Below are 20,297 nucleotides of genomic sequence, written 5' to 3' on the forward strand. Positions count from 1 at the left end.
ACATATATATTTATATATATATATATATATATATATATATATATTATATATATATATATATATATATATATATATATATATATATATATATATATATATACATATATATATATATTTCAAAGGTTCACCGCTTCCCCTCCTTCAAGAACTCAGTATCTTGAAGGAGGTACTCCTTCAAGAACTCTGTATATATATATATATATATATATATATATATATATATATATATATATATATATATATATATATATATATATATATATATATATATATATATATATATATATATATATATATATATATATATATATATATATATATATATATATATATATATATATATATATATATATATATATATTTATACAAAATATACAAAAATGCATTTATAATATTAGATATCTGTTGAGTTTGGAAAATTCGGATTTTGGGAAAGCTCGTCGATTTCTCTCAAACACAAAAATATGATTCCTCTAATATGAAATCTTCCCATCATTAAGACATGGATGAATAAATGAGTTTGCTAACGCCTCAACGTTTTGTAAAAACATAAATACAAAAATATGAAAACACCGCACAACACTAATTTTAAGGCAAAGACACCCCCCTTTATAGGTGCTGGTCTACTCTATGATATGCTCTTACACTTGGGGAGTTTCAAACCAAACTAGATTTGAATAATACATAAAAAACACGTTTACATGTATGCGAGTGGCGCTTTTCAATTCGCTGCACTCTTTAGTTGATGCGATATAACTTATGAAATTATTACTATGATGAATTATGAAAGGAAAGAGAACACTGTGTTAAATTCCATTTAACACAATTCCATTTGTCGCTAAAAATCCCCGGAAAAATTTCTTCCGGATGATTCCGTCTAAAAAATTCTCCTTAGCACTTTAATCTAAAAGATTTTAATTTCTGATCGTTTTTCAAATTATGTCAAATAAGCCCCTCCGTGGGAAATTTTTCTCGGAAATTCCGCAGCTCCCAACAAAAAGCTACTCTCCTGAAAATTACTCAAGGAGATTTTCTTTTGCAGATATACCCCCCCCCCCACGGGAAACCCTTCCGGACAATTCCAAATACGCTGAAAATCTCTCCTGGAACTTCCACATGTAATTTCATCGGAAAAGAAAAATTAAGACAAATAAAAAGAATTTCGTAAAGGAATTCTGACAAGTTTCTCCAGTGTGGAATTTCCCCTGGAACGTTCACCCTCAGAAAATTTGCATTGTAGTAAATTCCCCCAAGCAGGGAATTCTCCCCCTTTCAAAAAATTGTATGTAGGTTTCGTAACTTAAAGACCTATCCCCGGGGCCTGTTTTCTCAAAGGTATGGTTACTGGACCCTTCAACTAGGCTGAAGTAAATGACTGTCTCAAAATTTTGATGAGATAGCTTTGAGAAAAAAGGGGCGTGGAAGGGGAGCAAGCTGATCCCCCAGTAAATTTGGTTAATTAAAAAGTGATTTTTGATCAAATGATCCCTCTCCCAAAATTTTAGAATCATTGGTTCGATACGATCACCACGGGGAAAACAAATACATAGATACGCGTGATGGTTCATCTGGCAAAAAATGTAATATTCCATATTTTTGTACATAGAAGCTTGAAACTTCTACCATAGGACTCTCTGATATACTGAAACCGATGATGAGATTTTCGTTAAGATCACTTCACTTTTGGTAAGATCGTTAAGGTTACTGAACATCACTTTTGGCGGTGTTTCCCCCCTTTTTCAAAAAATTAGGCATATTTTCCCAGGCCCGTAACTTTTGATGGGTAACATTAAACTTAATGAACTTTGTATATTTTGAATAAGCATAAAAATTTGATTCTTTTGATGTATCAATTGTTATCAAAACTCTGTTTATTAAGAGTTTAGCGACTATTGAGTTACTATTGTCCCTCCCTATTTATTGCTCGTAACCACCAACTGTTTGATTTGTGTACAATAGCACGAAATGCTTCAAATCGCTAGGTGATAATAACTATTTGCTATAACCAACGGGGAAGGTGGGGTTGTTTAGATACATATAACTAAGATGTGAAGAAACCACCACAAAGTGAGAGACAACTAGGCTTATATAAAGACCGAATCAAAAATTTTAAATCTTGATTGTTTGTACACTACACAAAAATAAAGGTACTCCACGCAATAGGGTTGACTATTATGAAACAGTTCATTTCCCGGCTTTGCTAATAGTTATTGACTGCAACTACAAGTTGCATAGCTTCATTGACAAGTTGTTTATTGACAAGTTGCTAAAATTTATTTTGACTGTTATACAACTACAAGTTTGACTCGATTTGATTAGTAGCCAAAGGTCAGTTTTCGGACATTTGAAGACAATTATGTCCCATTGGCGTGGAGTAGAAGCGATTATTACAGTGTGGTACAGGCTAGTTTATGGAAAGCTGATAACAAAGGAACGAAGCTTAACCACTCTGTTTGTCACAAGTAGCTAAACTGGAAACTAAATACTCATTTCAATAACGACAGCCTCTCCAGCATCCAATCCAAAATTTTTAAAATCTACAATTCCCTTCTTCCCAATTGTACTAGCTACAATTGTTCCCCCAAAATAATATTTGTAAATTGACTCAGACCTTATGGTAAAATTGCCCAAATTTCCAATGTAAACATATCTTTTAGACCGTGGATAAAATCGTTCAATGACTACTAAGAAATCTAAAATACGAATAACAGTATTCTTTTCCAACAGCGTGGCATAGTCTCCAGTTATAAGGACTCGATTGGACGAGATGGCTCGTGAGTTTTGTCGAAGTTTTATCAAAGTTTTCAAGTTTGAGTAGAAGCCACTCTAAAAAGGAAAGAAGATAGATCAAAAGTCACATAAAGTCAAAAACTAATGGTTTGAGGAGGGGTAATTTATTATAGACAAAGCTGTAATCCAAAAAAGACAATAATTAAAACTTTTGTCGGCTACTATGAGAACCTTAGGTAATTTTTTTTATCTCATTTTTGTTACAGCAATACTAAGCATCAATATACAAAAAAAAAACTGAGCTCAAAGTTTTGCAGTTTTGCAGAAAAGCTATTTTATAATCTGAATATTTTTAAAGGTCGATTTTTATAAATAAAATGTTGTGGCAAAAATGAAAAGGATGGTTTCAAACAAGAATAAGAGAGGATTTTTAGGTGTTGATAATTTGAACCTGCAGATAGAGATCCGTCGAGAAGCTTTAGTGCAGGCTAGACCTTCATTTTTAAACTTTTTCATTTTAATGACTTAACAGAAGTTAATTTGTAATTTCATATTTTAACTCCTGGAGAATTCACCAGTTAAACACAACTTAAATTTTTTCGTTTTTTTCTGGGCTTCTTTGACCATCATAGGACTCCACTTATGAATAGAAATAACCAGACACTGACATGCTCATCTGAATACTTATTTTAGAAAAAAATGACGCCCAATTAGGCCTGATGAAAAATACGAACCGAAACTCTAAAAAAAAAGAAGAATCGACTATTTAAGCTGGTTGTAAATAAGTCAAATTTACGAAGTTTAAAGTTGCCTACCGAAAGGTTCAAGCCTGAAGACATATGAGTCACTTTTAAAAAAATGGGTAAAACGCCCATAAAGATGACACTGATATTGATGAAAAATTATGACACCAAATTCAACATATCAGAGAACACTACTGCGGAGGTTTTTATCCTCTATTTACAAGAGCTAATAGTTTCATCTTTATTCCGAGAAGGATGATAGCAGATGCATATTTTTTCCCATAAAGGTGATCGTATTAAAAACGGTTTTAGAATACCAGCAAAAGGTTCATTTGGCGAAAATGAAAAACATTAGTTCTATCTTTAAGTAGCAAAAGAAATTACAGAACAGAAAAGTGTTCTGTCATTTTGTGGCAAAAAACAACAATTTTGGCACTAACTAGGCCAAATAGCTATCCTTCAAAGAGAGAAAAATTCTCTAACTTTCTGCAAATCCTCATATATATATAAAAGAAGGAGCTGAGAGGGAGTTTGAATCTAATATCCATTTAAAAATGTTGTTAAGTGCAGATAATGCATAGGTTACATCAAGTTTTACATAAAATAAATCTAAAAAATATTTTAAGCAGGAAGAATTAATGATGGGAAAAAGAAACCGTAAGGCGTACAAATTAGGAAAACAATGTCAATCATATAGAAAATATACAAAACATGGCAATGTCATAGAGAGATGGGACAGGATTTCAATTTTACCTAATCATACATAATTGCAGTGTTATAAAGCAAAATTAGTTTCTCGTGAAATGTGTATCTTTTTTGTTTCTGAGATCTCTTAAGTTTAAATCGTTCAGCTTGGGAATGTAACTGATGAAGAAAAAATAACTTACGTCAGTACAATCATTTAACATCAAGGGGTCATATTGAAGAAGAACAGATCCAGGCAAAACAATTTGCAAAAATTGCGATGCTTTGATTTGTAATAACTCTTCTTTATAACTAAGGCCCCACTGTATCCATGGCCCCTCTGGTTCATCCTCAGATTCTCCGTCCACCTGCATCTTCAAACTGTTACCATTTTCTAGATTCAAAGGTGTATATATTAGGTCAAATTTTGATGCCATAGTGGGTCCAAAGATTCTAGCAAAATCTATTGTAACAATCAAGATCTTTTTCTGCATATGCTTTTTATGCGCAATCTTGTTCCATTCATCTTTGATTTCAGCAATGTTTTCATTGGAAACGTTCATTCCCCGAAGCAGAAGACCATTGAGCTCTAGTTCCTCGACTCGAGCAAACATACGTACTATGTGACTCTTGCTATAGTTTTCAATATATACCTCACCAATAAATGAGAGATTCTTAGCAAAGCCATATACAATGAAGTTGTGCAAAACATTTTCATCAAATCTTTCCTCAAGACCATCCTTATTTATCTCAAAAAGGTCCTTAATAATAACACCAACAGCACCGAGATCGGCAATTTTATTCAGATCACTCTGCTGGAGTTCTTTACTTTCGACGAAAACAGTGCCTTCCCACCAGTTCATCGTCATTCCGCATTCAGATGGCAAGTTGGCAATTAGCGCAACAGATACCAAAATGATAGATGCCACAGTGCCGGCACTTAAATAGGAAGCGAAGGATCTTATTAGTGGCCAGTTCCAACTTGAAAAGAAATATGTCTTATTTTGGCAACCAGATAGTTCAATTTCAACTTGCCCTTGTAATTTTTCATTGATGGGCTGTCCAGAGATCTGAAAGCAAATATAAGCTTGTTAAACTTGAAACATTTGTATGCAAAGTAAGAATAGTAACAGCCGTGAAACTAATTCATCACAAGAAAGAAGACTAGGCTTGCATTGATACTAAAAACAAACTGAAAGTCAATAAACTAATTTTATATTAATCCAAAACATTAATAGATAATTCTTCGCACATTCATTATAGGAAACAGTGACTTAAGTTCAATGACTTAAACATTGTTTAAGCCAACAGTGACTAAATTTAGTCGTGTTGGGAAGCTACAATTCTGCTTCCATAGGTTATTTTTCTGTCTCTCTTCAGATCAGCAATTCGTACCTAGGAAAGTGTAAAAATGAAAACTCAAACATAATTTCTGATATATAGATCGTGATGCAGGGAATAACACTTCATTATAATTGTCGATTTTTTGAGTTATGATAAAAAGATCTTCCTAACCTACAAAACAGAAAAAAAAAGAAAGAAAATCCTAGTTCTAAAAGGAAACTTTTATTAATCATGCAGTTACAGACTCCTGTTGAAATTGGAGTTATTGCATTTAGATACGGGTTGTTTTGGGTACCCGACAGAGTGACCGTATCTCAAATAGTAGGGTTTACGAAAAATGTAAGTTAATTCTGCTTTCTAGGACTATAATGAAAGAAAGTTTGAGATGATAAGTACACGTTTTGCGGATGAAGGGCAGCAGATTGCACCAGAGCGTCCTTGTCGCACAACCATCTAGAGCCAAACATAAAAGTAGGTCGTTCCCGAATTGATTGAGAGGATGTCTTAAGGAACGACTTAAGGGAGATAAGAAACTTTTGACAGGGTGTAAAGAGGGAGGCTATAAATAGATTAGGTTGGAGGAGGAGCGTGCGTAGCTTTGTTAGCCTCAGGCGACTTGGTGCTGCAGTGAGTTGTTAGTTGGAGCGTTCTAAGAAAATTCAGTACATCTTTCAAATTTCCGTGAGATATTTCAGGAAAAGTCGATCACGAAATGCCAAGATCCGATACTTTTGCATTTTTTCCATTTTATACAAGGTGCTGGATTCTGTTTTGATACTATTTTTTATAATAATGGTAGATTACGTGAAAGCGAAAATACGAAAGAACAATTTTCCAGTGAAGAGAGCAAAAAAAAAGAAGACAGTTTATATATTTAAAGCTTACCAAATCACTTGCAGCAATACATTCACTTACAGATCTTGTAAAATGTGAGTCACAGAGACTTAAAAGACCTAAAAAAAAGATAATGATCACACCGAATGGACAAAGAATACATATAACACTATGTACATATTGGTATCATGTAAAGTGACAGATAGAGAGAGGGCTATCGGGAAAGAGAGAGGTATGTAATTAAATATGTAATTTAAGAGCATCAAAAAATGGGAAGGGGGTGGAAGTGCTATTGTCAAAAGGGCCACACATCAGGTACTTCAATCATATAGTCTCTATATAGTTCTTAAAAATTATAGAACCACTTAACCAGACAAATAGACTTAAAAGAGGTGTTTCCACACAGATTAGAGAAAATGTTCAACGTGATTTCTTTTTCTCACTGCTGAACTCCACTCGATTAATAATTCCAAGCAACCAATTATTTCTAATGGACAGGAAAAAATAAGCAAAGTGAGACAATCAAACAGTTCGTGGTAACGAACTGTAGTAAGGAGCGACCCGGCTCAATAGTAACCAAAACTCTAAAAAATGGAATTTTGATGCCAATAGTTACATCAAAAGAATCGCATTTTAATGGTGATTAAATAAAAAAAACAAGTTTTTTCAACTGAAAGTAAGGAGTGACATCAAAACTTAAAACGCACAGAAATTACTTCGTATATGAAAGAGGCTTCTTCCTCATCAACGCCCCGCTCTTTACGCTAAAGTTTGACTCTTTTTCTCAATTCTTCTTTCTAAAACAGTAAAAAACTTTAGCGTAAAGAGCGGGGCGTTGATGAGGAAGAAGCCTCTTTCATATACGAAGTAATTTCTGTGCGTTTTAAGTTTTGATGTCACTCCTTACTTTCAGTTGAAAAAACTTGTTTTTTTTATTTAATTTCTGAACGTTTTTGAATCAATGCATGTTTTGATTTTGGCTCTCCGCAGAGGAATAATCAAAACGAAATTTGCATATTTTTTTTTTGGCTCAATGGCTTTCTCATAATTTTGATTGAATGATTTTGAGAAAAAAAGAGCGGGGGACGAAGCCTAGTTGCCCCCGATTTTTTGGTTAATTAAAAAGGCAACTAGAACTTTTAATTTTTTACGAATCTTTTTATTGGTAAAAGATTTACGTAACTTATAAATTAGCTTACGTAAAGAACTTTTGTATTCTCATGTTTTTATTACATATATGAGGGGATTCGCCCCATCGTCAGTACCTCGCTCTTTACACTAAAGCTTAAATTTTATCCCAATTCATTAAGAATGACCCCCTGAATCACAAAAGCCGTAGAATAAGTAGTTGAAATTACCGAAAATACTTTAGCGTAAAGAGCGAGGTATTAGAAGGAGGTGAGCCCCTCATATGGGTAATAATTTCTGTTTGTTTTAAGTTTTATTGCTGTTCCTTACTTCCAGCTGAAAAAGCTTTTTCACTTTTATTTTTTAATTGTTTTTTTTTAAATAATGCTAGTAAATCCTGCTCTCCCTTCATGGAAATTTTCTTCTCCCATTACAAATTCTCGAAGGAAAGTTCCCCCAGCATATCCCCCTCTTCTCAACCCCTCCCCCAAACCCAAAAAATCCTCCTGAAAACGCCTGTATACTTCCCAATAACCATTACTATATGTAAGCACAGGTCAAAGTTTGTAACTTGTTGCCCCTCCCACGGGGACTGTGGGGGAGTAAGTCGTCCCCAAAGACATAGTTATAAGGTTTTTCGACTACGTTGAATAAAATGGCTATCTCAGAATTTTGATCCGTTGACTCTGGGAAAATAATTAGCGTGGGAGGGGGCCTAGGTGCCCTCCAATTTTTTTGGTCACTTAAAAAGGGCACTAGAACTTTTCATTTCCGTTAGAATGAGCCCTCTTGGAACATTCTAGGACAACTGGGTCGATACGATCACCCCTGGGAAAAAAAAAAACAAAAAAAAAAAAAAAATAAACACGCATCCGTGATCTGCCTTCTGGCAAAAAATGCAAAATTCCACATTTTTGTAGATAGGAGCTCGAAACTTCTACAGTATGGTTCTCTGATACGCTGAATCTGATGGTGTGATTTTCGTTAAGATTCTATGACTTTTAGGGGGCGTTTCCCCCTATTTTCTAAAATAACGCAAATTTTCTCAGGCTCGTAACTTTTGATGGGTAAGACTAAACTTGATGAAACTTATATATTTAAAACCAGCATTAAAATGCGATTCTTTTGATGTAGCTATTGGTATCAAAATTCCATTTTTTAGAGTTTTGGTTACTATTGAGCCGGGTCGCTCCTTACTACAGTTCGTTACCACGAACTGTTTGATTTTAAATATATAAATTTCATCAAGATTGGTCTTTCCAGTCAAAAGTTACGAGCCTGAGAAAATTTGCCTCATTTTAGAAAATAGGGGAAAATATCCCCTAAAAGTCATACGATCTTAACAAAAATCACACCATCAGATTCAGCGTATCAGAGAACCTTGTTGTAGAAGTTTCAAGCCCTTATCGACAAAAATGTGGAATTTCGCATTTTTTGCCAGAAGACAAATCACGGATGCGTGTTTATTTGTTTTTTGTTGTTTTTTTTTCCCCAGGGGTGATCGTATCGACTCAGTGGTCCTAGAATGTCGCGAAAGGACTCATTCTAACGGAAATTAAAAGTTCTAGTGCCCTTTTTAAGTGACCAAAAAAATTGGAGGGCACCTAGACCCCCTCCCATGCTCATTTTTTCTCCAAAGTCACCGGATCAAAATTCTGAGAAAGCCATTTTATTCACCATAGTCGAGAAACCTAATAAATATGTCTTTGGGGACGACTTACTCCCCCGCAGTCCCCGTGGGAGGGTTACGTGGGAGGATCTTTCCATGGAGGAACTTCTCATGGGGGAAGAGACTTTCAATGGAGGGGTCGCAGGATTTTCTAGCATTATTTAAAAAAAACAATGAAAAAATAAATATGAAACGTTTTTTCTACTGAAAGTGAGGAGCAGCATTAATACTTAAAACGAACAAATTATTACGCATATGAGGGGTTTACCTCCTCGTAATACCTCGCTCTTTACGCTAAATTATTTTTAGTAATTTCAACTATATATTCTACGGCCTTTGTGATTCAGGGGTCATTCTTAACGAATTGGGACAAAATTTAAGCTTTAGTGTAAAGAGCGAGGTATCGACGAGGGGTGAGCCCCCTCATATACGCAATAAAACATACGAATATGAAAGTTCGCTACGTAAGTTAATTCGTAAGTTACGTATATTTTTTACTTATGAAAACGTTAGTAAAAAATTAAAAGTTATAGTTGCCTTTTTATGTAATCAAAAAATTGGAGGGCAACTAGGCCTCCTCTCTCGCTCCTTTTTTCTCAAAATCTTCCAATTATAACTATGAAAAACCCATTTAGCCCAAAAAATTAATATGCAGATTTCGTTTTAATTATTTATGCGCGGAGAGCCAAGATAAAAAAATGCATTAATTTAAAAACGTCTAGAAATTAAACAAAAAAAACAAGTTTTTTTAAATGAAAGTAAGGAGCGACATTAAAACTTAAAACGAACAGAAATTACTCCGTATATGAAAGGGGCTTTTCGTCCTCAACGCCTCGCTCTTTACGCTAAAGTTTTTTTAATTTTTAAGAAGTCGAGTTAAGAGAAAGAGTCAAACTTTAGCGTAAAGAGCGAGGCGTTGAGGACGAAAAGCCCCTTTCATATACGGAGTAATTTCTGTTCGTTTTAAGTTTTAATGTCGCTCCTTACTTTCATTTAAAAAAACTTGTTTTTTTTATTTTATTTGCCCAACAAAAAGGCTTTGTTCCGTTACTAGAAATGGATTGAAAACAAAAAGTTTTTCCCATTAAAATTAGATGGCAAATTTAAAGCTTCAGAGAAACAGAAACTACCGTAAATAAAGAAATGAAACCTAAAACAAAGAGAACAATGCTTCCAAACCAAGTTTAAAGGACAAAAATTGTTACAAAAAAGGTGAAATTGCCGCATCCTAAAGCCCCATGTTATAGCATTTTCTTTTACTGCTACTACTACTACTAACAAATTACCGAAGCACTAAGCCACCTGAGGCCAACACAGCTTCGCAAATTTCCCTTAATTCTTTCTATACGAGATCCTCCTAAACCAACCACGGACGACCGGCTTTCCGTTTGTCCGAAAAGAACAACCATTCATCCTTCATCTGCGGAACGTGTCCTAGCCATCTCAATCTATCTCTCATTATAACCCTAAAAGTGGGATTGAACCACACTTTTTGTTGAGCCTACTATTTGAAATATGGTCAGTCAACCGGATGCCCAAAACAATCCGTACGCAATTTCTCTAGAAAACATCTAGAAATTCTTCCTCCGTTTTTCGGAGCACCCAGGCTTCAGAATCATATGTGACCACTGTCATCACTATAGCTTCCAATACTCTAATCTTGAATTGCAGACTTATCTTCCTAATATTGAAACTTTTTTTCAACTGTAAAAAAAAACGCCCTGAGCCTTGGCTATTCTACTCTTAACAACTAAATTGCCACCCACCGTCTTTACTAATACTACCAGGGTAAGTGAAGCTGTCCACTTGATGGGTCTTTTTCGTACTCAACACCACCTTTTCATCTTCAGTTATTCCTAGCTACAGAAACTTAGTCTCCTTAACATTAATTTTCAAACTTATTCCAGCAGCCCAAACTCGCAAAACCTCTACAAGTTCATTCATTTTGCTAAGACGTTCACCTAGAATGCTTAAATCATCAACATAATCCAAGTCCATGACAGTTTTTTTTCACATTTGATTCCCTGTTCTCTCATTGCCTTTCCTGTGCACCTTAAGAAAAAGTCGATCAAAATTATCAATATAAATGGGGAGAGTACACAACTATGCTTAACTCCTGATTTAATATAAAATCACCTACTAACCTCATTTTCTACCTTAACCGCAGCGGTGTTATTCTCATACATAGCACTAACTACTTTAATGTATTTGTCTGGTATGCAATACAAGGATAAGACCTTCGATAAAGCTGTTCTACCAGCTGAATTGAACACTTGCTCATCATCTATAAACCGATGATTAGATGTGTTTGATGACTCGGGTACTTCTCAATTATTGCCCTAAGAGTGAAAATTTGGTTGACACGTTCTCTACCCATCCTAAAACAGCCCTGTTTTTCTCTTAAAACTTTGTCTGCTTCTCTCAGTCTAAAACGTATCATGATACTAAGTAATTTTTTACCTACAGAGCAGGCTAATGCCTCTATAATTACCACATTCGGTCTTATCACCTTTCTTATACAGGGGTTTAATTTGGGTTTCCCTAAAATCACTACGTACTTCACCTGTTTCAAACTTATTTCTAACCTCATAGCCAGCATATTTAAGAAACTCATTTACCACAGTATCAACACTTTGGGCCTTACTCTTTTTTAATCCTCTTAGTACTGTCGCTAATTCTTAGTCACAAAATAAATCTTCCTCCACATCCAAGGTGTCACATATACGATTAAATTCTCAAAATTGTCTGCCCATCTCTCTTTAAGTCTTTCCTTAGCACTAATTTTAGCAACGTTTCTAGGTTTAACTTAGACAAGTCTAAATTGACTATTCCCCTTAGATTTATTAACACGCCAGTAAAATATTTTACTATTATGCCGTCTAACTGCATCTTCTAGATCCTCGGCAATTTTATCCATTTTCTCCACTTCACATCTCCTTACTTCATATTCTAAGGCTTTCTCCAATTTCTTGCACATTCTTTTTATTTTCATGTGATCTATCACTCAGACAATGGTTGCACAGGCCCATTCTCCTCTCTATTAAACATAAAACCTGTTCACAAAATATTCCTAGCTGCGTTTGTATCTTTCTTCTCTAAGATACCATCATCAACTTCACAAATTATTTTCTTAAAATTATTCTATCCATCATCTACATAGTCCAATTCTAAATTGGCCACTTTAGTATTCAACTGTTCCTGGGAAGTTCCTATCAAATTCTCATCCCAAAGACTATCAATGTCATAACTTCCCAGAAGGCAGTTACCATTCGGAATTTGAGCTCTAAATTAACCGTAGACACTGCAAGGGGGTGATCTTTACTTTTAACATCAATAACAGCATTCCTATACGCCCTAGTATCTTGTATTGATCCTGCCAGTCTTCGGTTTACAATAATATAATCAAGAAGTTTAGCTGTCTTACCGTCATGTGAATACCATGTTAATTTAGGGGCCAATTTGTGACCATTCACTGTACTGGTTATATCTAGATTGTTATCCCTACGAAATTGCAGCAATCTGTAGCCATTACTGTTTTCTTTTCCTACACCAAATTTACCTAAGCTAGGATACAATGTATCCTAACTCCTACCGACCTAGGGGTTAAAATTTCCAAAGAAAAACACCATATTTCTACCTGGGACCCTATCTATTTGTTCCTGTAACTGTAAGTAAAATAAAAAATATGAGCATAACTATCTCCGTCAGTAGGTCCTACAGGGGCATCTACAACTAAGACTGATACCCAGCACTTTTTAGTGATAAAATAAGCGATTAGTATTCAATTATCAATACCTTCCGATACTAAAGAAGACATTACAAAAGGAACATATATAAGTATGAAATACCAAATGTAATTAGTCTGTTTATAAAAGGCTTTATAAGTAGTTTCATAGTGGATAGAGGACCATCAAACGTGACAAGATCAATCTGAGCATCTAAGGTAAAGGGTATCAAAAAATTTCTAAAGTAATTATAAACGAAAATAAAGAACAAATATATGCAGTCACAATACTTCCGTCAGCAACGATTACAACGAGTAAAAAACAAAAGCGAAGAACTAAGAAACATACAGTTACTACTACTCAAAAACAAAAGGGATTAACAGGGAAATAAGCAGCTAAAAGATGTGCCACAACGAGAACAAGGAAATATGCAGTTAAAAGATAAACGACAGTAAGAATTACAAGCAATCGCGCGAAAGCGAGCATCAGAACATGTAAAAAATGGAGTGAAAAAGAAAGAATTTCTGCTACTGGGAAGCCCTCCACTTTCCCGATGAAAGAGTAGCAGACAAACCTTACTCATTAGGAGATTACTACTAACAACAAAAATCAATATATACAAATTTACCAGCCGGGTGCTGGGCCCGGCTTCAAAACCATCCTGTGCTTTCATACACCCTTCCTGCTTACCTTCCCCATATTTCTCCAGGTACCCGTTTAGAGCTGGGTCGACTCTGGCTGAGCTTACAGTCACGCGACTGACCTTCGTCCCAATGTAAATAACTGGTCACAACTGGGATTGAACCATATATATAATATATATATATATACATATATATATATATATATATATATATATATATATATATATATATATATATATATATATATATATATATATATATATATATATATACATATATATATATATATATATATATATATATATATATATATATATATATATATATATATATATATATATATATATATATATAAATATACATATATATGTTGAATATCTACATTCACAGGTGAATCTCAATAAAAACATAGTCGCTTGGTGTATATATGAAATATTCGTTAAATGTCCTTATTTATTACTTTCACCGGAGAATGTCGACATTCACCATGCACTAATGGTGAATTTTGAGCATTTTTCATATTTATATTTTCTTCGTCGTAATTGAGTAGCGATACATTTGTTGCCACTCTTTCTGGGAAGAACGATTAAGAACGTAAGACACACGGTACATTTTTAATGAGAAAACAAAAAAATGTTAATAAAAATTTCACATAGCGGAAATTTCGGATGTGACTTGACTACCGAATGCTCTACCATTATCAGATTGCAATATTGCCAGAGAATAAAATGCTGAAAATATTGAAAGAACGCGAAATCTGCTAAATTTTGTGATTCAAATCTTATTTATTACAACAACTTAAACTATTGTGACACTCCGAGTTAAACAAAAGGCCCTTGTTTTTACAACTGCACTTGTTTGTAGAAAACTTTTTTTTGCAATGAAAGCGTATATATCCTTGCCTACTGCTTCTCGGATCAACCGCAGCTGCTTCTCTCAGCGAAATTTCTTAATAATCAATCTCATCCATAGAAATTTACTTTAACTTACAAATTACAAACTGATTACGTGAGTAAAGCTGCTTGAGGGTACGATTTTCATTTGGAAGTTTATAGAAGTCTGAGTCCTCTATTCCAGCAACAACCACTAAAAAATTTCGGTTACCTAACTAAAGATAAGGAATGGGTTTTGAGATTTGGGATTTTTTTTCTCTCTTTTGGACATTCATATGATTGGGTTTAAGATTTTTTTTTTCTCTTTTGGACATTCATCAGAGTATATCTCTGATTGCTGACATACACCAGTGACGATCCGATTGCACAAGAACGTAATGAAATATTTGATCTTTCACTGACGTATTTGGTTTTGGTGTATTGACGTTATTGACGTATTATTGGTGTTTGTTGACATTCTCTGGTGAAAGCTGACATTCACCGTTTTCGAACATTCACGGTAACATAAATATACATAGAACAAAAACCTTGGGTAATGGCTAATGTTATCTACTATTAAAAGAGGAAATTTTAACCACTTATCATTTATGCCTGACTACCTTACCATGTTCACATTCAGTTGTTGGGGTATTGATTCCAGAGCCAAGCAATGGGGCAGTTGAGCAAATATCAACATCATCTTCTCTGTTATTAGTTGCTGCCATCAAAAATTTTTCTTCTATACATGAAGTTTCGAGGACTGTGCCATCTTGTTCCTCTGATGGGTCCTCTTGACTAACTGAGATGTAAGGAAGTTCCTCATTGTTAACCTTACCTGCCCAATCTGGAACAGGCCAATCAGACATTGGTGTACTTAAAGTCTGTAACACAAAAAAATAAATTACAAAAGAATCTGTCTTTCCTGAACAGTACTTGTATGCACATTTAGAGAAAACTAAAGCCACAAATAGTACCAGAAATGTATTTTAAAGGCAAGATGACTTGTTGGGAAAGTGTTCAATTCAACTGTTTTACTTGGTCAATTGGCTATATACATAAGAAGTACCCTATACATTTATGCTAAACTTAAAATCTCCAGATTTTCTCCTTTTGCTGCACTAGCAATAAGGGAAGGCCCTTTATATATAAATATATAAATATATATATATATATATATATATATATATATACTAGCTGTTGGCGTGGCGCTTCGCGCCCCCGCGCGCGTAAGTCGTTACGCGCCATATTAGTTACGCGCTATTGTAGTTGTGTCCCTGTGTCCCACCTGTGAATAGAGATAGATATATATATATATATATGTTTTTAACTACGTGAAACATGCGAATATACAACATTCTTCGCTGTCCCATTGTCTGTGCATACAAATAGATTGTCAGGTTTACTGACTCTTGAACATGCAACATATAATTGTCCATGGGAAAAACAATCCGTATTCAGATCTATACCTCATTATTCTAATGATGTGTCCCTGTGTCCCGGTCGTCATTTGTGTCCCGGTGTCCCAGTTTGTAATTTCTCTTTGAGTGTCCCGGTCGTCATTTATATTCCCTGTGTCTCGGTGTCCCGATCGTCATTTGTGTCCCGGTGTCCCGGTCTGTAATTTCTATTCGAACAATACCTGTGTCCCGGTTGTCATTTATATATCCTGCCTGTGCCCACGGCGTCCCCGTTGTAGTTTTGTCCCTGTGTCCCGGTCGTCATTTATATTCCCTGTGTCCCGGTCGTCATTTATATTCCCTGTGTCCCGGTCGTGATTTGTGTCCGAGTGTCCCAGTCAGTAATTACTCTTTGAGGTTCACGGTCGTCATTTATATTCCCTGTGTCCCGGTCGTCATTTGTGTCCCGGTATGTAATTTCATCAGTTGACAAACATGACGTCAGTCGACAAACAACTTCATGACGCATACAGCTCAATCCTTATAATGACGTCAGTCGACAAACGTGACGTCACTCGACACACACACACACAAACAGACAACTTATATATCTATATATATATATATATATATATATATATATATATATATATATATATATGTATATATATATATATATATATATATATATATATATATATATATATATATATATATATATATTTTGCCAAACTCAATCCAGGCTTGACTGCTCCCGGGAATTTCACTCTTGGTACATTACTGCTCCATTACCACAACCTGCTTCAACTTCCACAGAGACTAAAGCAAGGGATAGTTATACAAGATAAAGTTAAACTAAAAGAAGGGGGATAAGACTCACTTTCTTACCATGCCAATAGCTCTTTAAATAGTTACCAGTGAACGAGGATTTCGATAGAATTAAATTATAAAGATAAAAAAATTCAATCATTTTGAAGATCAATTAAAAATTTGAAATCAGTTATTGATTGGTTACTCATGGGCACTGATAGCAGAGGGGGCCAATTACCCCCAAGACTTTGAAAGATACAATTTTGTGCATTTTCATATCGAAACATTCTTTAAAATGCCTTTCCCCTATATCTTTTGACATCTTTATATAAAGTAACTGACATCTTTGTATAAAGTTACCAAGAAAAACATTGCCCCATTCCCATATTTTTGTGAATTGGTAAAACTGTTCTTACTATTAGACAACGTAATTATTTCCCTTCAATTTGAGTTGATCTTTGTATCGGGTTTAAAAATATCATTTATATTGCTTGCAATCTGTCTCTTTCTCATTGCCTCACTCTGATTCTTTCCTTATTTAACAACACGAGTCCATTCATATATCAGAATGGGATGAAACAGATCATAGCCATTCAAAGGGGGCGGACAACCAGGAAAAACTTTCCCAGGCACTGTGGCTGGAGGGGAGGTTGTGCCCCATATAGTTAGCCACTTTGATTTGGCCTTTTTTTTTTCTTAAATTTAAGCCAGGAGGGGGTGCTGTAATTGCTTACTGTAAATACTGCTGTAACCCTAGGAATAGCTCTAAAGCAGATGCATACAACAACTTATCTTTTGGAAGAACAGGAATCTAAAACAAAACCAGAAATAGCCTCATGTAAGTCGCATTTTGTTCAAAATAATTTTTTCGGGGTTTCATTTTACTTTGAAAATTTTTAAAGAGAAATTATTCTTTATAGAAAAAGTGTTGTTTACAGATTACTCAACGAATTTTTTTTTTCACTTCCTATTTTTGTCAAAAGTAGGCTATTCAATGGAAAAAGGCACAGAAGCGTCAACTCCAAGGTGACACATGGCTGTCACACTAAAAAATAGAATTCTTCATGTTTTCTCTAAAGAGTTATAAGAATGTCATATGTCCCATTTTCACTACAATAGCTTTGCAGATTAATGCTCTGAGGGTATAAACCTTGGTATGCATGGTGGTACCAACGATGCTTGCAAAAGCCTGTTTTCGTTTATTAATTATTGCTTTGTACCAGTTATAAGAGAGGACTTGTTAATTAAACAAAAACAGATTCGAGAATTGTGCTCTGTAACTAATACTACTTCTACTACTACTACTGATAACTCACCTCAGCTCCAAACCACCTGAGGCCAATACAGCAACGCAAACTCCTCCCCATCCCAATCTATTCAAAGCCACCTTCTATACACCCTCTTAGGAAGTTCTCATTTCTCTTAAAATCTTTCTTTATGACATCCTCCCACCCCAACAGAAGACGACCTGCTTTCCATTTAGCTTTTGACGGTTGGCCAAAAAGGACAATCTTTAGCAGTCTGTCATCCTTCATCCTCAGAATGTACCCAAGGCATCTTAACCTTTCTCTCACTATATCCCAAGAATGAAGGATAGAAACGCATTTTTCATACAGCCTACTGTTTGAAATACAGTTAGTCAGCCATGTACCCAGATCAATCCGTATGCAATTTCATTGGAAACATCTAGCAAAGCTTCATCCGCTTTCCGGAGCACCCATGCTTCAGAACCATATCTGACCACTGTCATCTTTGTTCCTTCCAATATTCTAATCTTGGTTTGTCGACTTATGTTCATATTCTTCCAAGCCTTTTCAACTGTGAACAAACAGAGTCTTGGCTCTTCCACTTTTAACATCATCACTGCTTCCACCATCTTTGCTAATAATACTACAAAGGTAAGTGAAGCTGCCCACCTGATCAACCTTCTTGGTACCCAAAGTAACCTTTTCATCTTCACTTTTTCCTACCCTTAGTGACTTAGTCTTCTTAAAATTAATTTTTAAATCTATTCTAGCACCCTGAACTTGCAAAATCTCAAAGTTTATTCATTATGCTCAAACTTTCACCTAGGATCCTTAAATCATCAGCATAATCAAAGTCCAGGGAAGTTTTTCCTTTTCATTTGATTCTGTGTTCTCCCATTGCCTTTTCAATGCTCCCTAAGACAAAGTCCATCAAAATGATCCATATAAAGAGGAATAGAACATAACCCTGCTTAAATCCTCATTTAATACAAAACCAGGTGCTAGCCTCATTTCCTATCTTAACCGCAGCAGTGTTATTCTTGTACATAGCACTAATCACTTTAATGTATTTATCTGGTATATCATACAACAGTAAGACCTTCGCTAAAGCTCTTCTATCAACAATATCGAATGCTTGCTTATCTATATATATAAAAACAAGTTGTCTGTCCGTTACGTTGCTTGAATAATCAAATATCTTTGAAAAGATATCTTTGAATTTCTTAAAGAGTAAAAAACTGGGAACTTAAAAAATCTATCTATCTATATATATAAAAATAAGTTGTCTGTCTGTCTGTCTGTGGAACAGGTGACGTCATGTTTCTGTGTCGGCTGACGTCATGAAATTAGTTGTCAGGTGACGTCATGTTTCTGTGTCGGCTGACGTCATGAAATTAGTTGTCGTCATTTTTGCTTTGACGGTGACGTCATTCAGGATATATAAGACATATGTTCACGTAGAAATCTATTAATGTTTAAGTTTACAATGACTGAAGATGCTCAAAGAGTCTTGCCAAAAAACTTGCTGCTGATAGAGAAAGTCAGAAAAGAAAGCGTGCCGAGGAACTACCAGAGCAACGCGAAAGCAGACTTGCTGCTAAAAGAGAAAGTGAAAAAAGAAGGCGTGCCGAGGAATCAAAAGAACAGCAGGGAAACAGGCTTGAGGCTGATAGAGAAAGAAAGAACAGAAAGCGTGCCGAGGAATCAAAGAACAGCAAGGAAACAGGCTTGAGGCTGATAGAGAAAGAAAGAACAGAAAGCGTGCCGAGGAATCAAAAGAACAGCAAGGAAACAGGCTTGAGGCTGATAGAGAAAGAAAGAACAGAAAGCGTGCCGAGGAACTACCAGAGCAACGCGGAAGCAGGCTTGCTGCTGATAGAGAAAGTAAGAAAAGAAAGCGTGCCGAGGAATCAGAGCAACCTGAAAGTTATCGCCTGGCATTCAGGTACAACCCAGTCGATGATTATAGCTTGAATAGATGTGTTCAAATCGGGACAATGTCTAAAATTTGTCCCTATTGCAAGGCCTTGAAATTCAATGGTGAAACAATGGGAATGTGTTGCGCCTCAGGAAAAGTTAAACTTCCTCTATTGGCTGCACCACCAGAGCCATTGAAGACTTTCCTTACTGGAACTACGTCAGAATCTAAGCGTTTTTTGTCAAAAATCAGAAAATACAACTCATGTTTCCAAATGACGTCGTTTGGAGCCCAAATCGAAAATCCAGATCAATTTATGTCTACTTTCAAAGTAAAAGGGCAAATTTATCATAAAGCAGGGTCCCTTCTACCATTCTCAGGCGAGAATCATAAATTTTTACAATTGTACTTCATCAGTGATAGAAATTCTGAATTGAATGCACGTTGCGAAATTTCTCCCAAAGTTGAAAGGACAATCGTTTCCCAATTGCAACATCTTTTCCACGAAAATAATAATTTAGTGCGTCTGTTCAAAACAGCCATCGATTTGAT

General features: G+C 35.2%; 1 protein-coding gene across 1 annotated transcript; it reads right to left on the reverse strand.

Moving 5' to 3' along the window:
- Nucleotides 1-298: 298 nt before the first annotated feature.
- On the reverse strand, nt 299-15,256 carry LOC136042104 (uncharacterized). The gene is made up of 4 exons (XM_065727003.1): nt 14,999-15,256; nt 6,387-6,454; nt 4,361-5,227; nt 299-2,826 (listed from the first exon to the last, which is right to left on the reverse strand). Exons 1-4 carry the CDS (start codon nt 15,237-15,239, stop codon nt 2,479-2,481), a joined length of 1,524 nt encoding a protein of 507 aa, XP_065583075.1. The 5' UTR covers nt 15,240-15,256; the 3' UTR covers nt 299-2,478.
- Between the last annotated feature and the right edge of the window lie 5,041 nt (nt 15,257-20,297).

The sequence above is a fragment of the Artemia franciscana genome, unplaced genomic scaffold, assembly GCF_032884065.1.
Source record: "Artemia franciscana unplaced genomic scaffold, ASM3288406v1 PGA_scaffold_667, whole genome shotgun sequence".
NCBI lineage: Eukaryota > Metazoa > Arthropoda > Branchiopoda > Anostraca > Artemiidae > Artemia > Artemia franciscana.